The sequence below is a fragment of the Fusarium coffeatum genome (assembly GCF_003316985.1).
Source record: "Fusarium coffeatum strain FIESC_28 chromosome Unknown BRIP53273_contig_286, whole genome shotgun sequence".
In the NCBI taxonomy this organism is placed as follows: Eukaryota; Fungi; Ascomycota; class Sordariomycetes; order Hypocreales; family Nectriaceae; genus Fusarium; species Fusarium coffeatum.
The window spans coordinates 65609-91365 of record NW_022158077.1 but is presented as its reverse complement, the minus strand read 5'-3'; the positions used below and the strand labels follow the sequence as shown (position 1 = coordinate 91365).

General features: G+C 50.4%; 7 protein-coding genes across 7 annotated transcripts; 3 read left to right on the top strand and 4 right to left on the bottom strand.

The window, feature by feature from the left end:
• Positions 1-169: 169 nt before the first annotated feature.
• FIESC28_10155 (uncharacterized protein) lies at positions 170-1829 on the bottom strand (the record flags this gene model as incomplete). Its single annotated transcript, XM_031164290.1, has 2 exons — positions 170-362; positions 424-1829. 2 exons carry the CDS (start codon positions 1827-1829, stop codon positions 170-172), a joined length of 1599 nt encoding a protein of 532 aa, XP_031011667.1.
• Positions 1830-5647: 3818 nt separating this feature from the next.
• Positions 5648-7576, top strand: FIESC28_10154 (uncharacterized protein; the record flags this gene model as incomplete). Its single annotated transcript, XM_031164289.1, has 1 exon — positions 5648-7576. The coding sequence occupies one exon, from the start codon at positions 5648-5650 to the stop codon at positions 7574-7576; it is 1929 nt and encodes a 642-aa protein (XP_031011666.1).
• Positions 7577-7698: 122 nt separating this feature from the next.
• On the bottom strand, positions 7699-9003 carry FIESC28_10153 (uncharacterized protein; the record flags this gene model as incomplete). The annotated part of the gene is made up of 5 exons (XM_031164288.1): positions 7699-8289; positions 8347-8497; positions 8547-8563; positions 8615-8728; positions 8782-9003. 5 exons carry the CDS (start codon positions 9001-9003, stop codon positions 7699-7701), a joined length of 1095 nt encoding a protein of 364 aa, XP_031011665.1.
• Positions 9004-10125: 1122 nt separating this feature from the next.
• FIESC28_10152 (uncharacterized protein) lies at positions 10126-12871 on the top strand (the record flags this gene model as incomplete). The annotated part of the gene is made up of 6 exons (XM_031164287.1): positions 10126-10132; positions 10473-10509; positions 10567-10901; positions 10956-11053; positions 11105-12534; positions 12583-12871. 6 exons carry the CDS (start codon positions 10126-10128, stop codon positions 12869-12871), a joined length of 2196 nt encoding a protein of 731 aa, XP_031011664.1.
• Positions 12872-13389: 518 nt separating this feature from the next.
• Positions 13390-14409, bottom strand: FIESC28_10151 (uncharacterized protein; the record flags this gene model as incomplete). Its single annotated transcript, XM_031164286.1, has 2 exons — positions 13390-14185; positions 14243-14409. The coding sequence occupies 2 exons, from the start codon at positions 14407-14409 to the stop codon at positions 13390-13392; spliced, it is 963 nt and encodes a 320-aa protein (XP_031011663.1).
• Positions 14410-15595: 1186 nt separating this feature from the next.
• Positions 15596-19930, bottom strand: FIESC28_10150 (uncharacterized protein; the record flags this gene model as incomplete). Its single annotated transcript, XM_031164285.1, has 3 exons — positions 15596-15635; positions 15689-19544; positions 19723-19930. The coding sequence occupies 3 exons, from the start codon at positions 19928-19930 to the stop codon at positions 15596-15598; spliced, it is 4104 nt and encodes a 1367-aa protein (XP_031011662.1).
• Positions 19931-23734: 3804 nt separating this feature from the next.
• On the top strand, positions 23735-25419 carry FIESC28_10149 (uncharacterized protein; the record flags this gene model as incomplete). Its single annotated transcript, XM_031164284.1, has 2 exons — positions 23735-24589; positions 24640-25419. 2 exons carry the CDS (start codon positions 23735-23737, stop codon positions 25417-25419), a joined length of 1635 nt encoding a protein of 544 aa, XP_031011661.1.
• Between the last annotated feature and the right edge of the window lie 338 nt (positions 25420-25757).

The window sequence follows — 25757 nt, the reverse complement described above, 5'->3', positions numbered from 1 at the left end:
CATCGTTTTTTTTTCCTCCTCTCCTTGTTCTTCGTCGTCAAATACTGGTCTGTGATACCGAAACTGTGTACGCCGGGCCATTTATGTAAAGTAATTTTGTAAAAATCGCTTCAAATGTGTATGTTCAACATAGTCTAGATGCGTCGTGGAAAGCTCGGGAATAGATCGTTTAGGCGGTGTTTTCCTGAGCGTGTGACTGGTGAGGGTAGTTGGGGTCGGTGAGGGACTTTTCCCACTCGTCCATCAAATTTGTCGCCGTACGCTTGAGATTGCTGGGCGAGAACTGGTTGACAATATTGGGCAGAAGCTCCTCGAGTTTTGGGGAGAGCAGAGGAGTTTCGTAACCGGTCGACTTCTTCTTGCTGAATCAAAGTTAGCTTTTATCTCAAGAGCGTAACAATCTTAGTGCCAACAATCACTTACGAGGGCGATTCCTCTGGTTCTCCCTCGTCCGAAGTAGCAGACATATCGTCCAGTCCATTACTGCCAATAGTAGAGCCGCTCCAACGAGACGTCTTAGACGACGAAGCTGGGGACTCCCAATTAGACCAGTCATTGTCGTCCATCGAGTCGAATCCAAGAGGCTGCCAAGAAAAAGACTTGTTCTTCGACTTGGTCTTACTCCGCGGAGGCATCTCGGGTCTCGTTTTCGACGCGGTTGCTAAAGTTGATACCTTCGCCTCTGAAAGGTTCGAAGTCTCAGAGTTGTTGTGGGGTGGCTCAAACACTGTGCTCACTTTGGGTCGTAGCGGGCGATTCGGTCGGATCGTATCCTGGGCTCGGGAGGTTTCGCTGCGATCACTGACGCTGTTGGATCGGACGGGCTGGCCGTTGATAGGTTCGTCGCCAACAGTAATTTGACGGATATCCTCGACAAAAGCTCTGAGGCCCAATTTAAAGTCCTCAACAATTTGAGCAGCGCCTGGAACATTTTGCTGTGTGCGTGGCTGCCATGAGGCACGCTTATTTAAAAGGGGGTTTGTTAGTTGAGCGGTCCTGCGCTCTATCGAAGGTAATTTGACCTGTTCATGCTCGTGATCACGATCCTGGTAGAGGGAGAACCCTGCGTCTGGCTTCGCCGGCGATAGCAGAGATAGGGTTCTTGTGTGTCCACCGCGAAGGACCCTTCTTCGATTGGGAGTGGTTGCACCCGTCTGTTGCAATAGTTTCCGGCGGTCTGACTCGGCGCTTCGCCTCACCGATGAGCCATCGTCGTCTGAAGGTAGAACTGGGCTGCGGTATGCCTCAATGGGATTAGAATCACCCTTTTTCTCCTGTGAAGTCCACCTCTTCTTTAGTGAGGTCAACTCTGCCTCAGCACGAGACAATTCTTCCCTCAACTCGAGCACACGTCTTTCCTGAGCAGCAATGGCGATGATGAAACCGTTTGCGTCAGCAGGAGAGGCAACGGTAGAGTCAATTGGCGTTGGGGGAACCGATGACATGGCAGAGGTTGGTGTTGGTCGGGAGGGATCGCTCGTAGGGGGCGCAATTGGGAGCGTCAGGGAGAGTCGGTTGACCTGGCGGTTCATGCTGGATACACTAGATTTCGCACGAGTGTGACCACGTCTGTAGGAGATAGTTTCGTCCCTTTGAGGCGGAGGGGGGATTCCCGCGACTGAACTCATGCTGCCGTGACGGTTATGCGTACGAGCAGGAACGTATCTAGGGTCGACAGAGGCAGCGACGGCGGTGGTTGTAGTAGAAGAAATGGTCGAATCAGGGGCTGTCTCAAAAATCGAATTGGAGGTGGTGGGTATAACCAAGTCTGCTGGCAGACGGTCGGCAACAGAGTAGCGTCGACGTATAGCTTGTTGTTGCAGGGCCATGTCCATCAACTCGTAGGGGTTGAGATTGAGATTCAAGGTCAAGGTATCTGTATGGATATTGGAACTGGAATTGTATAATAGGGAGTGGAGGCCGAGGACTCGTCGGCGTTTATGCAAATGAATGGCTTGAGCTCTTGCTCTTTGGGGTCTGCGACGCCGCAATCTGGCAGCAGTAACAACAACAGAAACAGCAAAAGCAGCCTGTGTCTGTGTCAGGCGGCGGTGATCATCGAAAAGAGCAAACGAGCAACGATGGACAAAGCAGAGTCGAAAGAGAAAACCGGGCATCAGAATAAGGAGAGAGGCGAGTCGGAGTGGATTGTGCGAGGCCTAGTGGTGTATCAAGTTTCGCATGGGGTATGGCGCCAGCCCGGGGTGGATTGTTTTGGTGGACCGTTCGCCAGTGCTCAGTGGCTGGTGTCCAAAATAGAGCCCTGGAGGCGTCCAGTAGCACGACCCTAGATCCCCTAACTTGGGAAGACGTTGATTGCAGACGGGCTGGGCGGACCTTGAACCAGACTGGACTGGACTGGACTGGGGAGGGGCGGTTGTCAGGAGAATAGGAGCACCATTGGTATTGGTGTTTGGGGCTCGGCAAGGCGCAGGAACTTCTCGAAATAGGAAGCCAGCCAGGGACGATGTGAGGCTTGCCGGGGGCGTCCAGGAAATTGATAGATCCCAGTAAGGGACGAGACGACGTTAAGCGGATGGGGCGGATTGGTGTACCGAACGTTGATAAGGAGCCGTTGAGATGAGAAAAGTGAATCAAACACCGTGGGGAAGTGAGACTGTTCAAGATATCGTTTTGTAAGGTTTAATAAGGAAGAAAATGATGAGAAAGAAGAGTTGATGATAAGAGATGGTAATGAGCGAATATGCTTGAACAGGTGTTTGGGCGATTGGAATGTTCGTTGACGTCGAGTGCTGTCAGTCTAGGTATTCTAGAATAGAAGACAACCCTGGCTCCGTAGACGAGACGTGGGGAGATATCGTCAAGCGAAGAGTCCTGCAATTGAGTGAGTGCGCGTACAATATTTCGGAGCATGAATTTGATCATGAACATGAATTGTAAGTGCTACTTTAACAGGGTATGGGAGATGGGACCTGCTTTGTTTACATATGCTGCTCGTAATTCAATGGGCCCTCGGCATCCGTCAACAACACCATGGGAACTGACCCAAAGAGCTGCAATTTTGACGGCCCAACCCGCAAGTCTCACTCAAGACTGTGAGCAATCGCACCACCTGACCTGTCTCTGCCCTGTTTGTGCGGCTTTGTCAAGCTCAACGCTTTGCTGCAGTGGATCTTGTCCCCGGTTTGAGTCACGGACGACTACATATCGATATTCCTTCTCATTTCATCTCATCTCTCTTGTGCTGCCATGGATCCCGTTTCTCTTCCTTCTTCCTCCCGACTTTTCCATCACCCCGCCTCTCGCTCCTTGACAACGGATAGAGCCTCGACGCCTAAACTACTGCAGCCTGTGCGTTGGGCTGGACAGGGGTTTTCCATGATCGATCTCAAGCGCTTGAGCCGTTGTCCAGACAGAGTGTCCATAATTATATGTACATAGGATGACTCTTTGTAAGTGAGGCACTTTGTTTTCCTGACGACAGTATGTGTTTGTCACGACGATGCATCTATTGCTCCCGTGACCCTGTCATCCAGATGCAGGGGTCTTGTGCCTTTTGAGTTGCGGTGGCCCTGGGCGGACCTTGCATAAACGCAGGGGTTTAGTACCAAATTGGGTTCAGCATCAGTCTATTCTACACATTTACCGAAGAATGCACGTAAATTACACCCGTAAGCTGACTTGCATAAGACCAACTAACAGTCGATTAATTATTCGTTTAACGCTTCAAGATGAAGAAACACTTGCAGCTTATTTATCCGAGCTATTCTTGGGCTGTGTGGGTTTCGCTTCTGTTCTATGATCGAGAAGTTACGGTCAAAAATATTGCCGGAAACAGTCTCAGGTTTGCCTGGACAAGATGGACTTAAATACGAGTTTGAGTGAAACCAGCTTTGTGGATAACAGACACCGAACAAACACGAAAGCGTTTACATCATGCACTACATAATTCAACAAAAATCAGAGGCGGTCAGGCACAGATAGCGTGTAAGTTGAGATTGATAGACGCTACCAGTAGACTTCCAAGTTCCATAAGACCCATTTTGAGTATCTATCACGTGACCTTCGCGTCAAGGTCGCGTCTGGTTTGGGAAGCTATGGCTGACACGTTAATTGCCCAACTGCATTCATCACCAATTACCTAAGGCATCACGCCCACGAAAGTAGGAAAGTGGGAATGGCATCTCTTAGTCTTCACAAACTGGCTCTGTCGCCTGACCTACCCCACCTACCTGTTCATCCAGTCAGCAATTAGTCTCTCCATGCAAATCATACATTGTTCTTTGTCCATGCCTTTCATAAAGAGCTCGATGCGATGATTCCTTGAAAATGCCTCTCCCATTCTTTTTGGTTTGCGAATTACTTGACCAGTGCTACAATCTTTTTGTCAATAAAAAGAGCTGTTACGGCGTTACCACAAAGTGGTTTGCTAGGCATCGGAGCTATGTCGATGCCCATGATACGAGTCTATCAGCACTCTTGTCGACGCTACTCCCCGATAAGAGAACCGACAGGGTCTACTGTATCCAGGCCCCTAGTTTGGAAAGGATCATTGGGCGCGCATGTCTTCTCGGAGCCTCACGTATTGCCGAATTAGCCCAGTATCGTCAACCAGGGTCTGGTGTTGATCTGGCAGATTGTGTCCATCGCATCCTGACTGTAACAGTAAGTTCGTTCAAAGGAAATAATGGTAACAAGCTAATGGCAATCCAGCCCAGTCCTGGCTACAGTCAGAAGGATCTTGTGACTGTAGAAGAAATCGATGAACTTCTACACTCTCTCGCCTCCAAAGTGAGATGGAGCTCCCCTTCGATTCGCGCCTCACAGGCCAGCCTGACTCCTACCAACAGAACGCATGTTGAAATTATGTACAGGAGGCTGAGTGCGGTGGAAGCCAAGTGGTTTACGAGGTTGATTCTGAAAAGCTACCAACCACTAGTATTAGATCCGCATCTCATATATCAACTTTGTGACTCCTTACTTCCCTGTGTTCTCAAGATCCAGGATGACTTTGCTGTCGCGATCGCTACCGCACAAGTCTTGCGAAGGAGGTTGCTCCCAAACGCTGGGAGAAGAACGCCGCGTGAACAGATTATGGGTACGGTTAAACCTCAACTGGGCATCAAGATCGGACGACAACCCTGGCTGAAAGGCCGCAGCATCAAGCACTGTTTGGACATGGGCCATGGGCGTATGAGCGTCGAGGAAAAGATCGACGGCGAATACTGCCAGATCCATATCGACCCAAGCAAAGGCGATCGGTGCCTCCAGATATTTTCAAAGAGCGGCAAAGACAGCACTGAAGATAGGGTTGCACTTCATGGGTTCGTGCTTAACGTTCCATGGGTTGCGCAAGCTGACTCTGGAGCAGGACAATACTAGAATCACTTAGAATTGGACAGCCTGACACCAGAGTCAAGAAGGCTTGTATACTGGAAGGGGAATTAGTTGTATATGATGATTCTGTATGCTCTGCCCTAATTCATTTGCTTCGGGCGATCTAACAGTTACCAGCAGGGGAAGGTACTCCCATTCCATAAGATTAGAAAGCATGTATCGCGTAGAGGTGTATTTTTGAACACAGACCTCGACTCGTTGTATGTTTGCCCCTTTTCATCACCGTATCTGATATTAACTCGACAGACATGGACCACAGGAGCACTTGATGATCATCTATTACGACATAATGCTTTTGGAAGATCAGTCGTTGATAAATCTACGGCACTCGGAGAGATTCAAGATCCTTTCTGACCTTATCAGTTGCCGCAAGGGCTGGGCAGAACTAGTTCCGCGTCAAGTCGTCGACTTTAGTCAACCACTTGGTGCATCGACCCTACGCAAAGCTTTTGCTTTGACTATCTTGGCCCGAAAAGAAGGCCTTGTTTTGAAACCTGATGAGCCATATTTCGACTTCGCAGATCAACGACGAAAGTTTTCCAGTTGCTGTATCAAGCTCAAGAAGGAATATATTGGGAACTTTGGAGATGTTGGCGACTTTGCGGTTCTCGGTGCCAAGTACGAACCATCAAAGGCTTTGGCCTACCGGATCCCGGGGTTGAAATGGACACATTTCTATGTTGGCTGTCTCGACAATAGAGAAGCGGTTAAAAGCTGGAAAGCTAAACCAGAGTTTACAATCGTTAACGTTGTCGAACTCAACGAAACCCTTCTCAGGGAGGTCGTTACTTACTCAAACCCTGAGCCTGTTGCCCCGAGAGAGAACAAGGTGATCATACTCAAACAGGCTCCTGGCATTGAACAAGGGTCTCCTCCTACCGTTGTATTCACTAAGCCTTTGATGTTCGATCTGAAATGTTTCAGCTTCGATAGAGTAGGAAATACTGGATTTTGGAGTTTGCGATTTCCCTCAGTGACAAAAGTCCACTTTGATCGAGACTTCACTGACACAATGTCGTTCGGGCAGTTGCAAGATTTGGCCAAGAATGCAACTACAGCTTCTGAGCTCGAGGACAGTCAGGAGAACTTGCAGTGGATTGCAAAGCTAGAGGCAGCCGACCCACGCGGCATTGCAGTTGACGCTGCCAGCCAACTAACAGCGACGACTTTTCCAACGCCATCACCTCGAAAATCAACCCAGAACACAACATCTACATGGTCTCCCACTTCCCCATTAGTAACAAGGTCAACAGGCGGCAACCAAGTCAGCCCCTGCCGTGAGAAGTCCGAACGATCACGCCCTTTAGGGTTGCCTAATATCGTGCAAACGTTGCCTACAACCTTTGTGCCTCCCGCTTCGTCTGCACAGCCTGTTGTTCAACCCTCTGCAAGGCAGAAACGCGATCCGCCAACTTCACAACCGGCATCGCCACGCAAGCGCCTTAAGTCAGACACCGAACCACCAGTGAAACACAAGCGCCTGCTCAACAACGCAAACAACTCACAACCACGCGAGCCTCTCAGCGACATACCTCACAATTCACGATCTCAAACCAACATGTCTGATGACGGACTTGTTTGTTGTGCTGATGAGCTCGAATTTGAACTCGAATTTGATGGAGATCAGCCAATGGACATCTTCTTTGGCATGACCATCGAAGCCGATCATGACGCTGGCAGTGAACTTGAGACCGAAACAGAGCCTCGTTATGAGAAACCAGTAGTCGGCAAGGACGTTGCGCTCGCTGAAATGGACGAGGACGAGAACGAGAAGAGCATTCACGGATGCGTCTACGTGGACGACGATTGTGCATTCGCCATGGCAGAAGTGCTGATTTCGCCTGGACTCCTCGAAAATGCAAAGGTCAAGACACTCTTTGAGCTACACGGAATTGGCGACCCAGTCGAGAACATCGATGCTTGGCTCGAGAGGGAGAAGCGTGGCCTGGACAGGGAGGGAAGAGCGCCCGTCACTGACATCACCAAGATTTACCTTTTGTGCCGATCTAACGACCAAGAGGAAACAAAGGCTCTCCTTGACAAGATTAAAGAGATGCGAGAGACTATTCCGTCCGGACAGCGGAACTGGATTCATGTATACGACTGGCGCGTTCTGGAACATGTGACCATCATGGAAGATCCCTCTATCTTGCCCAAGGACTATGACGGCTTTCCTACCCCATGGTGTCGCTGGCGTATTGGGGCTGGGCTTATCTAAAGGGAACGGCGATTGAGGATGATTGAGAACGAGGAACGATTGACGACAGACTATGATACCTAGTTAACGAATACCAATTCGTGGTGATTGACTCAATTCTCTTTTGTATGCCTTGCTTGCGCCTATGATTTCTTATCGTAAAGGTCACCATAACTCTCCTTGAGTCTCATAAACAAATGCTCATCTGCTGTCATGACTTTACTTGTAGCGTATGGGTTCTCACTTGGCGCCCCTTCAGCAGGCTTGAAGTTCTTTACCCGTTCGCTGGGAACAGGCTCAAGAGGGACCGTGCCAACAGGATGGCAAAAGTAAGCAATCGAATATCTTGGCCCCTCATTTGTCTCTCCCTGAACCTTGGCGCTTCCCTCCATTGGGAATACAACTCTATGAAGAGTGCTGCGGAATAGTCCGTTGGTCCAGTAGGATAGCAGGTCGCCGATATTGATGAGAATTGGCGGACTGGGGTCGTTTTCAGTACCAGGTGGACATACAGGCACTGGTGCCCATATGCTTTCTTTTGTAAGCACTTCTAACCCTGCCTGGCCCTTCAAACGGAAGAGAAGGGTGACAGAGCCGTAGTCACTGTGAGAGCCAGCACGCACATCATCTTCGGAATGAGCGGTAGACTCAGGGGGCGGATAACGCAAGAAGCGGAGGATAGAGCTTGAGGCTCCCTTTTCTGTGTTGTGCGCTGAAGAGAAGAAATCGCCGACCTAGGAAGTCGACTGATTAGTTTATTGGATTCGGAGATGAGAATAGGGGCGACTTACACCGAGACCTAGACCGAGCAAGTAGAGGAGCTTCTGGCAAAGATCGTGGCATAAATCAGCAAAGGCGCTTATCTGGGGTTCATCGGGAACCAAATCAGATGGAAGAGGCTGTTGAGCTTTTCCATTTGCGAATTCGCCAAAATTGAAGGCTCTACCATGGTATGTTAGTGGCAATCGGCCTAAATGGACTGGCATCTCACTCCTTGAAGTCTCCAATCTAATAGATAGCGTTAGCCATGATATCAGTCTTTCTTAGCATCAAATTTACCTTTTGGTTTTTGGGATCTAGAGTCTCGGAATGCATGCCCGACCAACCACGGTTGTTAGTCTGAATTGTGCACCTCTGCTTCTCCTCTAACGAACACTCGAATGTCTTTTTAACCTGTAATTTCATGGTTAGATTCTGTTTGTTCCCCTTACCTCAGGGCTACTTACAAGATCAAAAGCTCCGTCGACATCCTTTGCTGGGATCTCATGGCCTAGATTGCGGATGTAAATGAAGCCATGCTCCTCTGCAGCGTCAATAAGTTGCTGGGCGATTTCTTTTTGATCGGCATCAGGGGCCGAAATGTCGATCAAAGGAATATTTGCCGTTCTTTTATCCGCCCCATCAGACGTTTCAGTACGACCGAGCTTATCCTTCACGGGATTGTTCATGTTTGCTTGATTATAAGAGACGAAGTTGTAGATTGATAAAGCCGCAGTGCAAATATGGTGGGGAAGGGAGCGTATGTGATTATCTTCGGGCCTAGCTCAGGTTCTCAGGCTAGAAATAGAAATCGGCGACAAACACTCAATTGCAGATGATATAAACAAGGGATGATCGTTTGATCTTACCTTGCACAAAGCGTCATCACCCCACCATTTATAGATTGGATGTTTGCTTGCCAACATTGGGTTCAGTGCTAGGTGCCCGTGAGTACTGCAGTACAGTGCGGGGCTCTCAAATCAGATGTCCAAAGTTGCAACATCCAATGTCACCACAAGTATATGGTTCTATATAGTAGTAACAAGGAATTGAAGCGACTCAGACTACATCCCAGTAAGTGTTCAAAATACCATATTCTCCTATTCTCTCTTGATCCATTCTCATCGTATGGAACCTTCTGTAGAGAGGTCCAGATTGATATTGGAGTGAACTTCTTGTAGCACAGCCACATTTCAGGTAACACTAGCCACACTCACGAGGGCTCTTTCCAGCTGGCATGGATGGGATGGGCGGTAGGATGTGCCGTCCCGCCCGTAGGCAAACTCTAGGTTCAGGCCAGGTCAGGTCAGGTTGTCTGGGCTGGGTCTGGTAGGCGGGCAGGTACCACCCCTAGGTTAGGTAGTAGTCCCTGCCATTGTAACTCGTCAAACTTTGGCCTGTCACATCTTCTAACAGCTGTTCAAACCTACTGTACCTACCGTCGTTGAAGATACCTGCATAGGACCTTCTTCAACCTCCTGCGACAGTTTCCTGAGAAAAGTCTTCATTTTCTCTTCGTTCTTCGCTATCTTCCTGCGCCGACGACCCGCCAAATTCGTCCCCCTCTGCTCCTCCCTACCCAGCTGCGCCGATCTCCCCTAGCACAGCTACAGCACCTTACCTGGCGGAACTCCTTTCAACCCCGCCATATTCTATCAACGCCCACCCTCACCTTGCCGCCAACACTTGCGATCCCGAATTCCACCTTTCGAACAACCGAGCTCTTCCGCCTCCGAGACCCCTCAATCACCTAACCACGACACCGAGAACATATACTATAGGGGCGCCCAAGTTGCAGCGAGCGTTTCGAGATGCCATGTGAGTCTTGACCCGCGCGCATGGAGACAAACTTCGCCCAAACCCCGTCGGCCGTCATGACGTTCAAGTTCAACGTTCATAGCTCGCAACATTCGTGTCGGCAGTGAGGAAACCTTTTGGCGCCGCTGAATTGGCTTCTATCAGCTCGTCTGGTCCTACTAGAGCTAGCAGGATATAAAAAAGCTCAATTGCAGTCATGAATCTGTGGATGGATTGCTCAATATCAGCTCAACTGAACGAGAATCACGCCACGACCGACTGTCTTTGCGGTGACCATGTCTCCATGGGGTGTTTGAAATAGTCAAGCTGGTTCTATAGCATGCGCTAACACTTCAAACAGTCCTAAATGAGGATACCTGGATCAATGACCAGGCTTCGTACGTACCTTTGCGACTTACTCTCTTGTAGTCATCAGCGCTAACTGGAGGACATAGCACGCATGATATTTCTCAGCTCGAGGGTTGCGCTATCGCCGTTGATGCGACTTACTATCTCAGCCAGCTTCTCGAAACGCCTCCTGCCCACGAACCCCTGCTGTCGGCTCTAGGTGGTCTCACGGGAGTTGAGTCACACATAAGCCAAAACCTCGATGAATGGGCGAAAAGCGACATCGTCCCTTTCTTCGTTTTCGACGGTCAACCTGTGACCGGCCAGGATGATATCACCTTGGATCGTGGTCTCAAGGCCAACAAGAAGACAGACGAGGCCTGGAACTTGTACTTTCAGGGCGCCGCTGAGGAGGCGGTGTCGACCTTTGGTACTAGTACAGGTGAGTAAATATTAGCCTTCAACAGGAATCTTGGCCCAACTAATGTTGTTACAGGTGCCTTTCGCATTCAGAATCTCTACCCCCTGCTTCAACAGGTTCTGAAGAGCCGTGACCTTCATTTTCTGGTTGCTCCCTACACTGCATGCGCCCAGGTACGTGAACCATAGGTTCTGTACATTGGTTTTATGTGCTAATAGAAATAGCTTGCTTATTTCGAAATGACCGACTCAGACCAGTGTTCAGGAGTGATGGGTTCTCAGGAGCTTCTCCTGTATCCTATCAAGGACTCTGTACTTCGTACTTTTGACTGGGAAGCCAAGACAGTTACTGCCATCTCAAAAAAGAAGGTGATGCGCAGTCTCACGCCCACAGCAAGCGAACCAAGATTTATCGACTCTTTCTTGATGTCTGGAACATCGTTTCTTTCTCCTTTCCCTGCTCTCTTGGAGACCTCAATGTACTCGGACTATAACATCTCGACTGCCGCCAATCTGCTGAGGACTGCCGAGAACAGTGTTGCAACTGCTTGCGCTAGCTTCAACGACATACTGCAAAACAAGGACCCCAACTGGCTCGACAAGTATCGCAAGGCCAGAATGGCCGTCCACCACTTCGTCTATATCGCTGAGAGCGGTGAGATCCGTGTCAACGACTATGAGCACTTGACTAGTGACAACCATGAATATCTCGGCCTCCAGCTTCCAGCTGAGCTCTTCCACTACCTAAACGTTGGTTTGATTGGACCTCGTCTGCTGGGAAACATCACCCATGGACAAGTTGTTATCCAGCCTACCTTGGATGGCGTTGCATCAGACGAGTACAAGAAGTTGGTCACTGACAGAATAGTGCCCATCAAGGAGCAGGCGCTTTCTCTTCTGATTCCCAGACTTCACCGTGGTATTCAGCACAAGAATATCAAAGTGCGGGCTTGGTTTGATCCTAAATACTCATACACTATCAACCATCGTTCGGTCAATCCTCCCCCTTCGCACATGGTTGCCAGTTGGGACGTCAAGGAGGAAGACGTTCGTGCATTTTTCCCTGAGGATTTTGCTGGCCCCGTGTCGTTGGAAGTCTTGTCGCTTGCTAACACCGAGTTCGTTGAAAAGACATTCCCCAAGGAGAGGCCTATCAAAGGAATTGACAGCACAAATATGGTGACCTCGGTGGCCATTTGGCGATTCATCCACTTGAGAGGATATACTGATGACCAGCACAAGCTCACAAAGTGGGGCAATGCTTTGGCGACCACCCTGATCACTCTGCAGGATGTCAAGGAGAGCAATCCTGAGGTGACCGGTCTGTCAGAAGCAGCTCTAGTCGCGTTTGAGCTTATCAGAAACGGTCTTTTGACAGGAAAGCACACTGAAGGCCAGCCTGGGTTGCCCCGAAAGGGCACCTACGAGGAGAAGGCAACCCTTGTGCTGATCAGTGAGTGTGCATCTCTGTTGAAGCTCCGGCATCAATCCTTGGGTTACACTGGCCCTCTCAACAAGAGTATCCTGAGCTTCTGGTCTCTGGCTTCCGCCATGAGAGAAGCTGATCGGGATCTCATGGAGGCTATTGTGGCTTCAATGTTCCTGTACGGACAATCCAAACGCGAAAGGGATGATTACCTGGAAATCAGCTCACGGTAAGGCTATCTTCCATCTCTCACCATGCGATACTAACTTCTACAAAGTCTACCTTTCCAACAGGAACCTGACATTGGTCTCGGAATTGCTATGATGACCTTCTTCGACGACGACGAAGCCGGTGGGGACAAGCAAGGCCGACTGGACCGGCTGGAGGAGTTCCCCAAGACGTTTGTGCCATACGCCGAGGCACTGACGGAGGACTTCCGGGTTGCACGCGACTTTGTCGACGCACTTGCTAAGGGTGTGGAGGCGCTGACAGCGGACGAAATGCGGGCAGAGGATAAGCAAGTCTGGGCCAGAGCCCAGGCGTACTTTGAAGCACGACCTTTCTAGAGCATGATTTGAACTTGAGGCAGATCTATGGTAGATGTTACATTACAGTGGTCTCTAAGCATGACGCCTTTTGGGCACACCGTCTTGCAGACTTAAGCGGCGTTGGCGCGGGTGGCATAAAAGTCAGGAGCATAAAAGTTATCACATTAGCAAAAGTGTTGAACGAGTTTCCAGCCGGACTTGTGGGGATGGATAAGACGGTGTCAAGGGGGAACTGGAGTGCATGACAATATGTTCCACAAGAAGCGGCTTCGAAGGTCGCTGGACGAAGCAACTCAGATTTACAAGTAGATATAGCCAGGCCGGCCAACCTCGGCATGCGTACTATATCATCTATAGGAATATTGCACGAATGGCATGTGTCAACTGAAGTCGCTTACGGTACACATGAGTTTGCACCGTCGGGATAGTGAGTTACTAGTAATAATATTGGCTTGAGCAAAAGTAGCTACTCAGTCTGGGTATTAAGTAATATTACAGCGCCACCACTAATTAACACAACATAGCTTCATGTCCCCTTACGAGATGGTCAAAACCATAGGCCCAGCCATGGTAATATCATCAGACAAAACGCCCTCCAAAGGTCCATCACTCGTCAATGTAACATAAACAACTCCCGCAGCTCCCTGAGGAACCTCGCAGCCCTCTCCCTCAGTGAACTTTGTGAACTTGGTTCCGCCAGGAAGTAAACCTCCAGCTGTGAAACCGCAGAAGGTAGCACCAGCCGCAGCCTCAGAAGTAAGCTTCACCTTGGTTCCGATGGTGACAGCTTCAGCTGCCTGGCCCTCTGCCATGGCCAGAGCTGGGAAAGCCTCAACCTGGAGGTTGGATCCCTCAGGACACTCAGTGATGAATGGAGCAGCGAGAGAGAAGACTGCACGGGGGCCGAGAGGTGTGTCGAGAGGTTGAGGAACAGCCACGGCCTTGGAGAAGACTCGAATGGCAGTCTGGTGTCGGGCTTCAACGGTGAGAATTGCTCCGGCGGTGCCAAGAATGGCAGGGTCGGTGAGAAGAGGTGCTGCGCCGAGGTAGGCCGATACACCAACACTCTCGAGGATGGCAGCAGTGGCAACCATGGCAGATGGGTCGGCAGTTGCGCCCTTGAAGTCGTACTTGCACTCCTGGACAGGAGCGAAGCCTGCAGCTGTAAGGGCTGACTGGAGAAGAGTGACGTGAGAAGCTTCTGTCTTGCCAATGGACTTGACATCCTCGAGTGTCTGACCTTCGAGACCGAGGGGAGCGAATTGTTCGTCGGAGATGGTAAGGAAAGATTCGCGGTAGAAGGCGTTTTCGAGATGTTCCAATGTCAAGGCACTAGACACAGGTGTTAGTTTTGTTCAATTGCAGAAGTACCAGACCAAGGTGACTTACAATTGCAAGATACTGGGGTCATCGAGGCCGGCAGCAGCGGCAGCATCGTTTTGACGCTTGGAGAGCTCATGATATCGTAGTTGTCTCTTGGTGAACATAGGAACTGAAGGCATTGCCAATGCGGAGCCAGCAAAGAGGCCAAAAAGGATAGTCTTGAGAGAAGCCATATTGTTTGTTGTACTAGTAAATAAAGGGAATGTGTCGGACCAGCCAGCAAAGTCAGGTAAATAAGTATTAAAAAGTAGATAGTTGGTGAGAAGAATTGAAGATCAAAAGCAGGCCAGCGCTTATTGAACGAGTGAGTAGAAACGAAATGGACTGAAACTTGTTGTCTTTGTAAGTCGTCGAGTCAAGTCAAGTCAGAACAAAACATTCAACGGAGAGGAACAGGCAGCCTTATATCTCTCTGTCTCTGCCGGCTCAACACCAGGATTTTCATCTCAACTCTGTCTTCTGCTCTGTGACTACGGGTTTAGCAGCATCCGTGGCTTAGGCAGGCCAGGGGTGCTCGGTATGCTTCACGACTGGTGCCAAGAGAGGCCGATGTGCAGGAATGGTAGATAGCCGTGTTTAACGTCCTTCCCCTTCAAACGTTTCCGCCGACCGTCTCTGTAGTACCCGGACTGTTAGGGTTCTCCATCTGTAGATCTGAGACGCCGACAACTGGAACTGTGAAACCGTCCCGAGATATGGATATTGCATATGTGAATGTGATATATTCCTTAGCACCAACTCTATATACCATGGAAGACAGTATACACTATGCCCTAAAAGGTGAAACAACGCACAGAGAACTCTTCTGCTATTGCATGCTGTCAAAGCTATGCTCGGCTCGGCCATTGGCCGAAACACAGCTGATACAGTTACGGCTCAACCCCTGCGGATAATGTTTACAGCCTAAACCGAGCGTTAGATACGCGACGATAAACTCGTTTATCCAGTCAGCCCAACAACTTTCCCAAGACTATCTGGTCAATAGCCAAGGGAAGCCAAGATATTAATTCGGCAGGTAACTAACTTAGACTACACCCTTGGACAAGGCAATTTTAAAGTGCACATCGTGATACAGTCACTTCATAGCCCGATACTCTTGGCATCTTATTGTCATGACGGGGAACATTGTATACTGCTTGAGCAAAGATGAAATTACCTCCACTATGTCTTCTCCTATCCATAACTATACCGCCAGCTAAAAGTCCAACTCCTTCTGACAGTCTTGTCAATCCCTGGCAACGCTCACCTCCCTATGATAGATATAACTTTATCCTTGACTAATAAGCAGTCCACGCTCCAGACTTCCCACACTACATACATTGTCACCATTACCGTCGCCAACTAACTTTTATTCTCACTCTACAGAGCGTAAGGGTTCAGGGATCGGATTGTCAGGCAACTGAGTCCTTGGTTAGCACAGTTCTCCAATATTACTGTTGCGGGATAACTTACGGTGGGCTCTTGGTAAGATCAGTCTTCAGAATGACCGGCACTCTCGTCATCTCCGTCACATCCTGGATGTAGTCGCCGCCCTCTTCGCGGAGCGAGAACAGGTTGAGGTACTTCTCCTTGTTGGTGAGGCGAGTCTCAACAGCCTCTGTCACGGGAACCTTGGAGTCAGAGCGAGTGCGGTGCAGGTTGCCAGCGTTGGATGTGGATCGAGTTGGGGAACCGGGAACACTCTGGGTCGGACGTTCAGCCAGTGAAGCTCCGGCCATAGCCTCGGTCACGTCTGATTGGTTGTCGTCATCGTCGTCGAACAGGGCATCGACATCATCAGTAGAGATGGTGCCTGTCTCAGTTTGCTTACGGGTAGCCTCTTCACGCTCCTTTCGGGCGCGTTCGGCCTCTTCAGCCTGACGCTGGGCAGCCATAGCATTCGAGTGTCGAATGGAAGCTGCCGCCTTGGGTCGCTCATCTTCGGGTACAAAGGCGGAGCTGGGAACACCCTTCTCCCAGTAGAGCTCGAGGACTCGCTTCTCCTTACGGAACTCAGCCTTCTTCAAAGGCAGCTGATCGCAGTGGACTCGCTTCTCGAATCCCCACTCAGGAATGAGGACATCAAAGGCTGACTCGTACACGCACAGGACAATACCCTCGGCGATGAGATCACCGTTAGCTTCCTGTCGCTTCTTGTCCATTGTTCGGCAAGATTCGATGTGAACGCTCTGCTCTTGAGCATTTTGAGCCGAGTCCTTCTTAGTGTTGCAGGACTCGGCAGTCTTGACAAGGTTTTCCAAGTCGTCAGTGAACTCAATCTTGCCCTCGGAGAGAACAGCCTCCAATTGACGATGAACAATTATGTCGGCGTAACGACGAGTAGGACTGGTGAAGTGAGTGTAAAGAGGCAGGTTGAGAGCATAGTTAGGCCACAATTGCTTGTTGGTCTTTCCTGAGATGAAGTACTTGGCCCTCTGCATAGATTTGACGACGAGTGTCTCCATGCCCTTGCGCAGATCAGGGTCATCGACCTTAAAGAGGCTGTTTTGGAGAGCTCCGCTGCCAGACGAGTCGATATCGTAACCCAAAGCTGTCATACGCTCGACAAAGGTCTGAAGGCGACGAGGGTTAGGGGCGGACTGGCGACGGAGGAAAGCCTTCTCGGGAAGTCCCTCAACAAGTCGTTGTGCCACATGAGCATTGGCCTTGTGAACCAACTCTTCAACAAGCTCGAGAGCCTGGGTGGAGTCAAAGAGGTTGTCCTGGACTGGATCATTCTCGTCGTCAAGCTGCTGGAACAGCCTGAGAGGGGCAATCGGCTCGCCACCAGCACCCAGGCGAGTTTCCCGGAACTTCTGTGAAACAGCGTTAAGAATCTGAATGCTGTTAACAGGAACAGCCGAGTTCTTGTACTCAGAGGGGTTGGTGAGAGCCTCGTTAATTTCGTTGAGGGAAACCTTGCCAGCACTCTTGACAATTGAACGACCAACCCAGGCGTCACCTTCGGCAACAGATCCTGTGTGGGGGTTTACGTTGAAAACAACAGACACAGCGAGGCGATCCTGATCGGGGGTCAAAGAGCAGATGTCAGTGGACAGCTTGGGAGGCAACAAAGCACAGAAACGGTTCTTGAGCTGAACTGAGGTGCCTCGCTTCTTGGCCTCACGGTCGACAAGAGAGTTGGGCTTGACGAAGTGAGCAATGTCTGCAACGTGGACACCGATCTCTATCTTGCCATCAGGGCGAGACTTGACATGGATAGCATTGCCGAGTTCAGCACCTCCGTTGTAGTCGATTGTGAAGGCCTTCTCCTCGCGGTAGTCGCGACGCTCGGCAATAGCAGCCTCATCTTCTTTTTCGAGAGACCAATCCTGGAGACCAACGCTGCGAAGAACAGCATCAGAAAACTCGTCTGAAGCAAAGTTGTTGTCACGAAGGAGAGCGTCAGTCTCAACCTTGAGATCGCCCATGCGTCCAAGCTGCTCGACGAGAGTTCCGAAGGGGTGGAGGGAAGTAATAGGCCAGCGCTTTATGCAAGCCACAAAGATTCGGTCCGCGTAGTCTTGGTGCTTCTCGACGAAATCGCGGGGGGCCTGCTCAGTGGGGATAGCGATGAGGGGTACACGCTTATCCGTGGGCTTGAACCAAACAATCTTTGGCTTCTCCTGTTGTCGAGGCTCGGGGTGACGGGAGTTGTTACCCTCACGGGCAGCCCTCTCGGCCTCCTGCTTTTCCTTGGTGGCTTGACTGCTGGGACGAAGCAGCCCAAGGGTACCGGAGAACATTTGACCGGCAACACGCTCAACAACCGCAACGACGTGACCAGCGTACAGAGGCTTCTGCTCGTCATTAATTTCCTCCTCCTCGACAAGGAGGAGGCTCTGGCCTTCGACTTCGACGTCGTCGTTCTTCTTTTGGGTGGGTCGCTGGCGCAGACTGCCACGACGGCGAATGCCACCCTCAGGGGGGTTACCCTCGTTGTTGTTACCAGAGTTCTGGTTGCCCTGGTTGGTGGATCCAGATCGGGTGTCAGTGATGTCCTTGCGCTTCTTCTTCTCTTCTTTCTCGCGCTTCTGGCCCCAGACTTCATCAACATCTAGAAGCTCAACGGCGACAAGATCACCCTCAAGCGCACGGTTTCGGTCCTTGCTACCGCAAATGAAGATATCAGCATCAAGAAGGCCATCCTGAGTGGTAACATAAGCATCGCTACGGTTCTTCTTGTTAACACGGAGGATACCAGAAACGAGCTGGCCATCACCCAAGAGAGCTGGAAGAGAAGCCTGGGGGAGGTAGGGGGTGAACAGGGTCTTGCGCTGCTGTTGCTGCTGCTGACCGCCGAGTTGACCAGCATGCTGGGAGCCCTGGAGACCGACAAATTGCTGGCCGTTCATCTGAGCGGCTTGCAAAGCCTGCAGCTGGTTCAGCTGCATGGGGTTAAGCTGCTGACCGTACATCTGAGGCATCATCATCTGGTTTGGCATCTGCATGACCTGGGGCTGGTTAGGGTTGTACTGGAAACCTCCTACTCCGGAGACGGATTGGTTCATGGATCCACGAGGTCGATGGCCAGGTTGGAAACCTTGGTTCTGGCCAGCGTTGCCAGGCTGGTCCTGACCCTGGCCTTGAGTACGCCAGTTTCCTTCGAAGTTACGGGATCCGGTACGAGCGTGACCGCTACCGCGGCGCTGGAACTCGCTGCTCTCGGCGTTCAATCCACCACCACGGCCGCCGCCTCGGCCATTGACGGCCATGCTCTGGCTGCGGCCATGACCCCCACGTCCTCCGCGGCCTGATCCTTGGGCGACGGGAACATCGAGAGTAGACTGAGAAGCAGGCTTGTTCTCGTCATCAGGGGCAGGAGAGGCAGGGAACGAAAAGCCGGTAGTCGTTCGCTTCTGCTGGGCGAGTTCGGCGGCCTTCTTGGCGTCGGCAAGAGCGAGAGAGTGCCTTCTCTGATGACCTCCGCCAGGGGGTCCACCACGACCGCCTCGGCTTCCGGAGTTCTCTCGTCCTTGGGCTTGGGCTTGAGGGGCTTCAAAGCTGCCGAAGGGGGCGTTTCCAGAAGCTCCAGAGGAGGGCGCGGGAGGAGGTCCCATGCCCATGTTGGGAAGTGCCGACTGATTACGGCGATGTGATAGTGGCTGGGTAGGGGGGGCAATGTTCTGCTGAGGCACTTGGTTGGGGAACTGGAAAGCAGCCTGCGACATATTAGGCATTGGCTGCAAAGGATTGAACGCACCGCCAGGACCGATAGGCTGTCCTGGAGGCATCATCCCCATGTTGACATATTGCTGATGCGTAGCTTGAATCTGCTGCTGCTGCTGTTGCAACAACTCGATCTGCTGCTGAATGGCAAGCTGCTCCACTGGAAGACAACAACGTTAGCATGTCGAGATCGAAGTGGCGTTAAGACAGCGGGAATAATGCATGTGGGAAATAGGTAAGTGCATAACGCAAAGGTCAGGTAAGCTACCATGGAGCCATATGCGAATGCATGAAGAGAAGAAGACGAAAAATAGAATGTCGGTAGTGTCATGACTTACTTCCAGGGTTAGCAAACATGCTCATCAGTGGCGTCAGCTCAGAAGGGCTTCGGCGATGGGCAATATGAAGTCTGCGTCCAGCAGGCCCAGGGACGCCGCCAACCTGGGGCTGCTGCTGAGAAGCATGCTGTTGAGGCTGCGATTGCTGCGATTGTTGCTGCTGCTGCTGTTGCGGCTGCTGCGGGGGTTGCTGTTGCTGCTGCTCCATGTTGGGCAGTCAAGAGCGTTCGGAGTGTAGTGTAAATATAGCACGTCGATGTTCGGCGAGGGGATGGATCAGGATACAGCTAGTTGGATCTAATATCGTGAAGCTTTTATGGTAGCCGAAGATGGACGACGGAATGAGGATGGTGAACCTGTTGAGTGACGGGCAATGGATGAGGCGAATTGCGATGGCGATAGGCGATGGCACGGCGGGACAATGTTTGCCCAAAAGGAGGGTAGACGAGCTTGCGCTGAGCCAAGGAGCGTGGTTTGGAAAGGCGGCGATGAAGAGGCAGTTGGTGAGACGACGAGAAGTGAAAGCCTGGATGAATGGAACAAAATTCCAACTCCCGGCAAGAGGAAGAGAGACGAGGGTAAGTTATGGAGGAGAAGAGGAAGAGGAGGGATGGATGGATGAAGAGAGGATGGGTGGATAGATAGACAGATGCTTTAGCTCCAAGTGGAGTGTGAGGGAAGTGGGATACGGCAATGTACCTTCTGGTCTAAATTTACTTCTACTCTCGTACAGCAGGTAGGGCGCTGATGTACCTTCCCCGTTTAGGTACTTTCATCTCATATATTGTCAAACTTTCCAAACAGCAGCTACAGGGTGCAGCAAACGCGCAGCAGCAGCTACGTAACCTGCCTGGCGATGATAAGCTGCACATTGTTTTGTTCTCTTTTTTTTTTCTCCTCCTTCATACCACTGGGGCCCTGACAGCCTAGCCTCCCATCGTCTCCTAGGCCTTGGGTGTAGTACGCAGGCTCATGGGGCATCCCATCCATCATCAGTTTAGAATGGATGCTCTGGTCTGGCGTCCGGGCAGCTGGACCGGGGGATTGACCTTGAAGGCGCCTAAAGATGGGGTTGGCTGCTTGTCTAACACAGCTCTAGTGGGATCAATCCAAGCGTGGTAGAGCCCCGAGACCCCCTAGCACCTGAAGCTCGCACTGACGCCGGCTGACTCCGCTAATAGCGGGGATGCTATCTCCTAAGTGCCATGGAGCCTGGAGCATAATAGCGTAGGATAAATCCATGACCAGACAGCTCGGATGGCTGAAACTATCAACTCCTATCACACTTTTCTACTTCTATCAGATACATGTCAAGAATATATTGTTGACATCTCAGTGTCACGGAGCGCCGAAGTACCTCAGCATCGATGGACTTGAGAAACATTGACCAACTCAGTTGACTTGTTCGGTTCACATACAAGGATACAGAGACGGGAGGCACCACTACCCCCAGGCTAAAATTGGGCATGGTCATGATTCAAGGAGTCGATCTTTCTGGGTGTGGCGTCGAGGGATGAGAAAGGGCGTCATCAGGAGCAAACAGAAAGAAACCCCATAAGCGGATAGGCTCATGGATCAGGTTTATTGTAAGACAAGGTCGCGCTTGTTGTAGGACTCAACAACTCACCAGAATACGTAGACTAGGTGCTTCAGTGGAGGTTATTACACATATTCAAAGGTGATCGATATATCGACAACTGTGGCTGCATTGTTCGTGTAAACATCTGAGCTGTCCTGTCCATTTACGGCGTGCTACTAACAATTAACGTTCTCTCCCCCTGGATGACCCAAGCTTCAACGTCCATGATGTGGGCTGTGGGTGCCAAACCCGGCCATGTTCTAGACGACTGTTTTTTTAGGTAAGGTAGGTACGTTTCGATATATCTGTCAAGTCTCTCTGTCATACTCATTAGTATGACTATCAAACAAAGACGAAACAGGCTCCCTCCCTTGATCAATACCCTCAGGCTACGGATGACTGAGCCCTCGTTTCCCTTTTGTTTTCGTGGCCAGTGTCACACTTTCAGAGGTTGCCCGAGGCAGTGATGCTTAACCGTATCCGCCTACGCTAGGGGCGACGAAACCCCCTGCTTCACGCCATGGGATGGATACATCCATGGATATTAATCAAACCTCCAGCTCCAACGAAAAGGCCAGGCCTCCCTGCGGCTCAAGGATGAGCTTTGAACATTTGATAGAGCCAACATGGAAGCGATCCAAGAAATTCATCTCTTAAACGTCATCGAGGGGTATTTCATCATCGTACTGACGGAATATGGTGGGTTATGGCTCGTTAAAGTGATCTCATTAGCATTCCTTCCTTTCTTTTGCTGGATCTCGTTAATCGCCAACGGTACTGTACTTTCATCCAACAGATACCAATCCATGGGTCATTTGGTAGTCGACATTAGTCTTTTCAAGCGGGTAACAAAGGAGTTATTGATTCGGCTTGGATTCGTTTTGAATTAATGAAGACGTTTTCCCTTAAAGCAATAATATCTTCACATATCAAAACATCCAGTCAGTTAGTTAGTCAGGCCTAGGCTCTCCTCGGCTGCGTGTCCGGCTTTAGTGGATCACAGACAAGCAATGTGTTCTTTCAGCCTCGCATAGGTTGTAATGGACATGTTTCAGACAGGCACTGCCTGACTTTGTAGTTGTTGATACATTCTCTGTTGAGCAATTGTAGACTACGAATTCGTATGCTGTCAAATATCAATCTAATTCTTCACACAAAAGTGGCATATGTACACTACAGCTGCCACATATTGTGTTTCAGAACGCCTGTCGACTAACAGGATCGTCTTGCAAGCCATTGACCGAACTCGATATGTATCACACAGACTCGTTCCCCTCCTGGTCGCCAATCGCCCCAAAGAGACTTCAGTGGCTTTGGGACAATTTCCGCATACCTCCCAAATAGAGCTTAATTGGAATGCCTTACACAAATGGCCAACAACGGCCCGGCCCACGGCAGTGATTCACACCCATGTTCTAGATTTTGAACCACCGTCAATGCAACCCTTCAGTCGGGGTCCTCCATCGTGCCTTGTCTGTCTCAAAGCTCCAGGTCGGTTGCTTCAGCTTCTCTTGGCTAAACACGGGATTGCAGGCATCCCCAGATGATCATGGGATCGTGTCGCCCTTTGTTGACGCGTGCATCACTTCGAATGTTTTACTATACAGTAATGGAGAATTGTCCGTTCTGTCGGTTATGTTTCCTCCTCAGATAAAGTTTTCTGATATGTTTATTTCCCCAATTAGGAAGCGACATGGCAATGAAATGTCGAAGCCATGTTTCACAGGACAGCGCCATCTTGAAAAAGATACGGAATTATACACCGCCCAGATCGTATAAATGCCGTTCTAAAAAGCATCTGAACCAATTGGAGACCTCGGGTTGGCCCAAGAACTCCAAGTTCTCTGTCTCTTCAAGACTTGAAATTAGCACGTTCACAAAAGTTAGAAAGACATGGAGCTATATGAGCTATATCTATCTACTCCGAGACTTGGAAACGATCTGGCTATCCATGGTTTGCGATGTCGAGTAAGCTTATTACTGCTTTCGACTTAGCGGTAGTGTTCTACAGTTTGGAGCTCCCAGACCCCGAATACAAAATGTGGCGGTACTTTGTCCTCCCGTCGCTGTGTGGCTGTGTCGGGACTTTATTTTAGCGGGACCGAGATCTGGCAGCTCTGCATGCTGCGGCTATACCCCATAAAGTTAAGCATCTCTGGATGCTGGATACGTACCTGCAGCATTGTTTCTATTGATGGATCGACATCCAACCTCTTTCTAAGGGTTGCATTATCAAGTCCCAAAAACAATCTTCTTAATGCAAACTCAACCCAAGGTCTGAAGCCTATAGTCGAGTATTTGCATCTTAACCGTGAGGTTAGAATTATCCTCTGAAACTCTACATTCGATATTTTCTTGCCTGGCGTTCGACAATCTTTACCTACATTTCAAATGCCAGCCTAATAGCGAGGCTAGCAATATCCTGTTTCCATCATGGCCTTCTCTTCACCCTCCAAGATTTTATCTTCGCCTGCCAAGAGGAATCAATTGCTCTCCAGCCCAGAGCGTAACCTCGCCTCATCTTTTCTTCGCGATACCCGAAACAACGAACTCAGTCACCGAGATGCTCTGGCGGCGGCGCAACTAGAACATGAACGCGTGCGCCAAGCAGCGATACGAGTCTATGAGCTTCATGAGCTGCAGGAGGAGCACAAACGCATACTTGCTGAAGAGCGCAAGGAGGAGGAGAGATTGAAGGCCGAGGCCGCCATAGTTGCAGAGGAGAAAAGGCTTCGGGAACTCAAGGCGAAGACTGTCCCTAAATTACCACCGGAGCCAGCGCCACAGCCAGCATCCCCGGCCAAGCAGGAACCCGCGAAAACGAACGGTGCAACTCCCGCGAAAGAATCAAAACAGCCAGAGGCTTCTACAACACCCGCCACCGAAGTCAAGAAGCCCGCTCAGCCTCCAGCTCCAGCGGCTCCTGCCACTGGACTTTTTGCTTCAAAACAACCCAGTAACCCATTCGGTACGACCCAACCATCAGCCCAGAATCCATTTCAGAAACCGAACGGGGCGGTGACACAAGCTGCAAATGCACCTGCTACTATTGCAACCGCCCCTCAGCCGGTCTCCAAGCCAGCTGTACAACCTGTGCCAGCTAAACCGGCTGCCAGTGTCGATCGCTATTCTCAGATCCATCAGGAGCTGAAGAAATTGAGAAGGGACCTGCAAGCGCAGTCAAAGGTTGCCGGATCTCCCATGAAGGGCAAACTCGGTGCTGCTCGTAGAGAAATTCGGGTAGCTATCGGTCAACTGACGGGCGGAAAGGGAGCAAATACTCAACCTGTAAGTTGCCAGCATCCAACCGCTTTGAACCAGACCCTCACAGAAGACAGATCAACAAAATCACAGGTGCGCTCAAGGAGGCTTTGGAAGGTCGTATTCCCAGTCCTCCTATCGATGTCAGTGCCTTTGTGGTGGATAAGAGAGAGCCTGTGGAGGGCTCCATGAACAACGATGCCACTCTACCTTCACTCTTCATATATCTTATCAACATCTGCGCTAAGGGTATTGTGAACCAGTTCATTAACGAAGGCGGCGCAAACCCTAAAGCCGCGGACCCCGTTGGTGTCTTTGCTGCCCATATCTTTTCCAACAAAGAATTTCAATGGCGAGGTCAGTCCTTGGTGGATATCCTTATGGCCAAATATCGCATAGTATGCCCTGTCTTGTTTGGTCATAGAGGCAATGACAGGACAGAACGAGGACGAATCGCTATAGGGTGGAAGAAGGATGGGCCATCGTGGATTACGGAACAAAGTCACAATGACAGAATGACTGGACTAGGTGCTGGTTTTGCTTCTCTGTCTCTGAGAGACTTCAGCAAATCGTCTAAAAAGAATCCTTACCCCCCCACAAACTATTGGAAGGCACTCGCATACATCGTCAACACGCCACCCAACGAGACATCGAACACCCAATATGTGGTATTGCGGTCCATGATCCAAGGCCACGAGCAACGCTTCCTCGGCTTCTACGGCAACGCTGCGTTAGCGGCACTACGACTTGCTCTTGTCGAGTTTCCAAAGAAGGCGCCCCAAAATGCCACTGCTGCTGGCTCTCTGGCTGCTCTAGCAGATGTACTCAAGACCGAATCCGGGCTGGTCTTAGTATAGGGTCGCAAGACACCCGGCTGTATGATGAAATCAAGATGGAATAGAGGCCTATCCTAACCACGACTAAGAAAGAAGTTTGAAGAATTGAAGATGGCTCTAGTCTTGTATGGCACACAATTATGAGGTATTGCACCGGAAGCGTTTGGAAAGCTGGATGAGTTTTTAGATAATAAGATGCCGTTTGATGAATAACGGCCACTGCTCCTCTGTCTATCTTTCTAATGTACACATTTAGATAAGAAAAAGAAAATTCCTGGTCAATGAGTATAAGTACTCGCCAGAAGTAGTTTCCCAGCCTAAACTCCGGTTTCCCATACATAACAATATCATGAACGCTG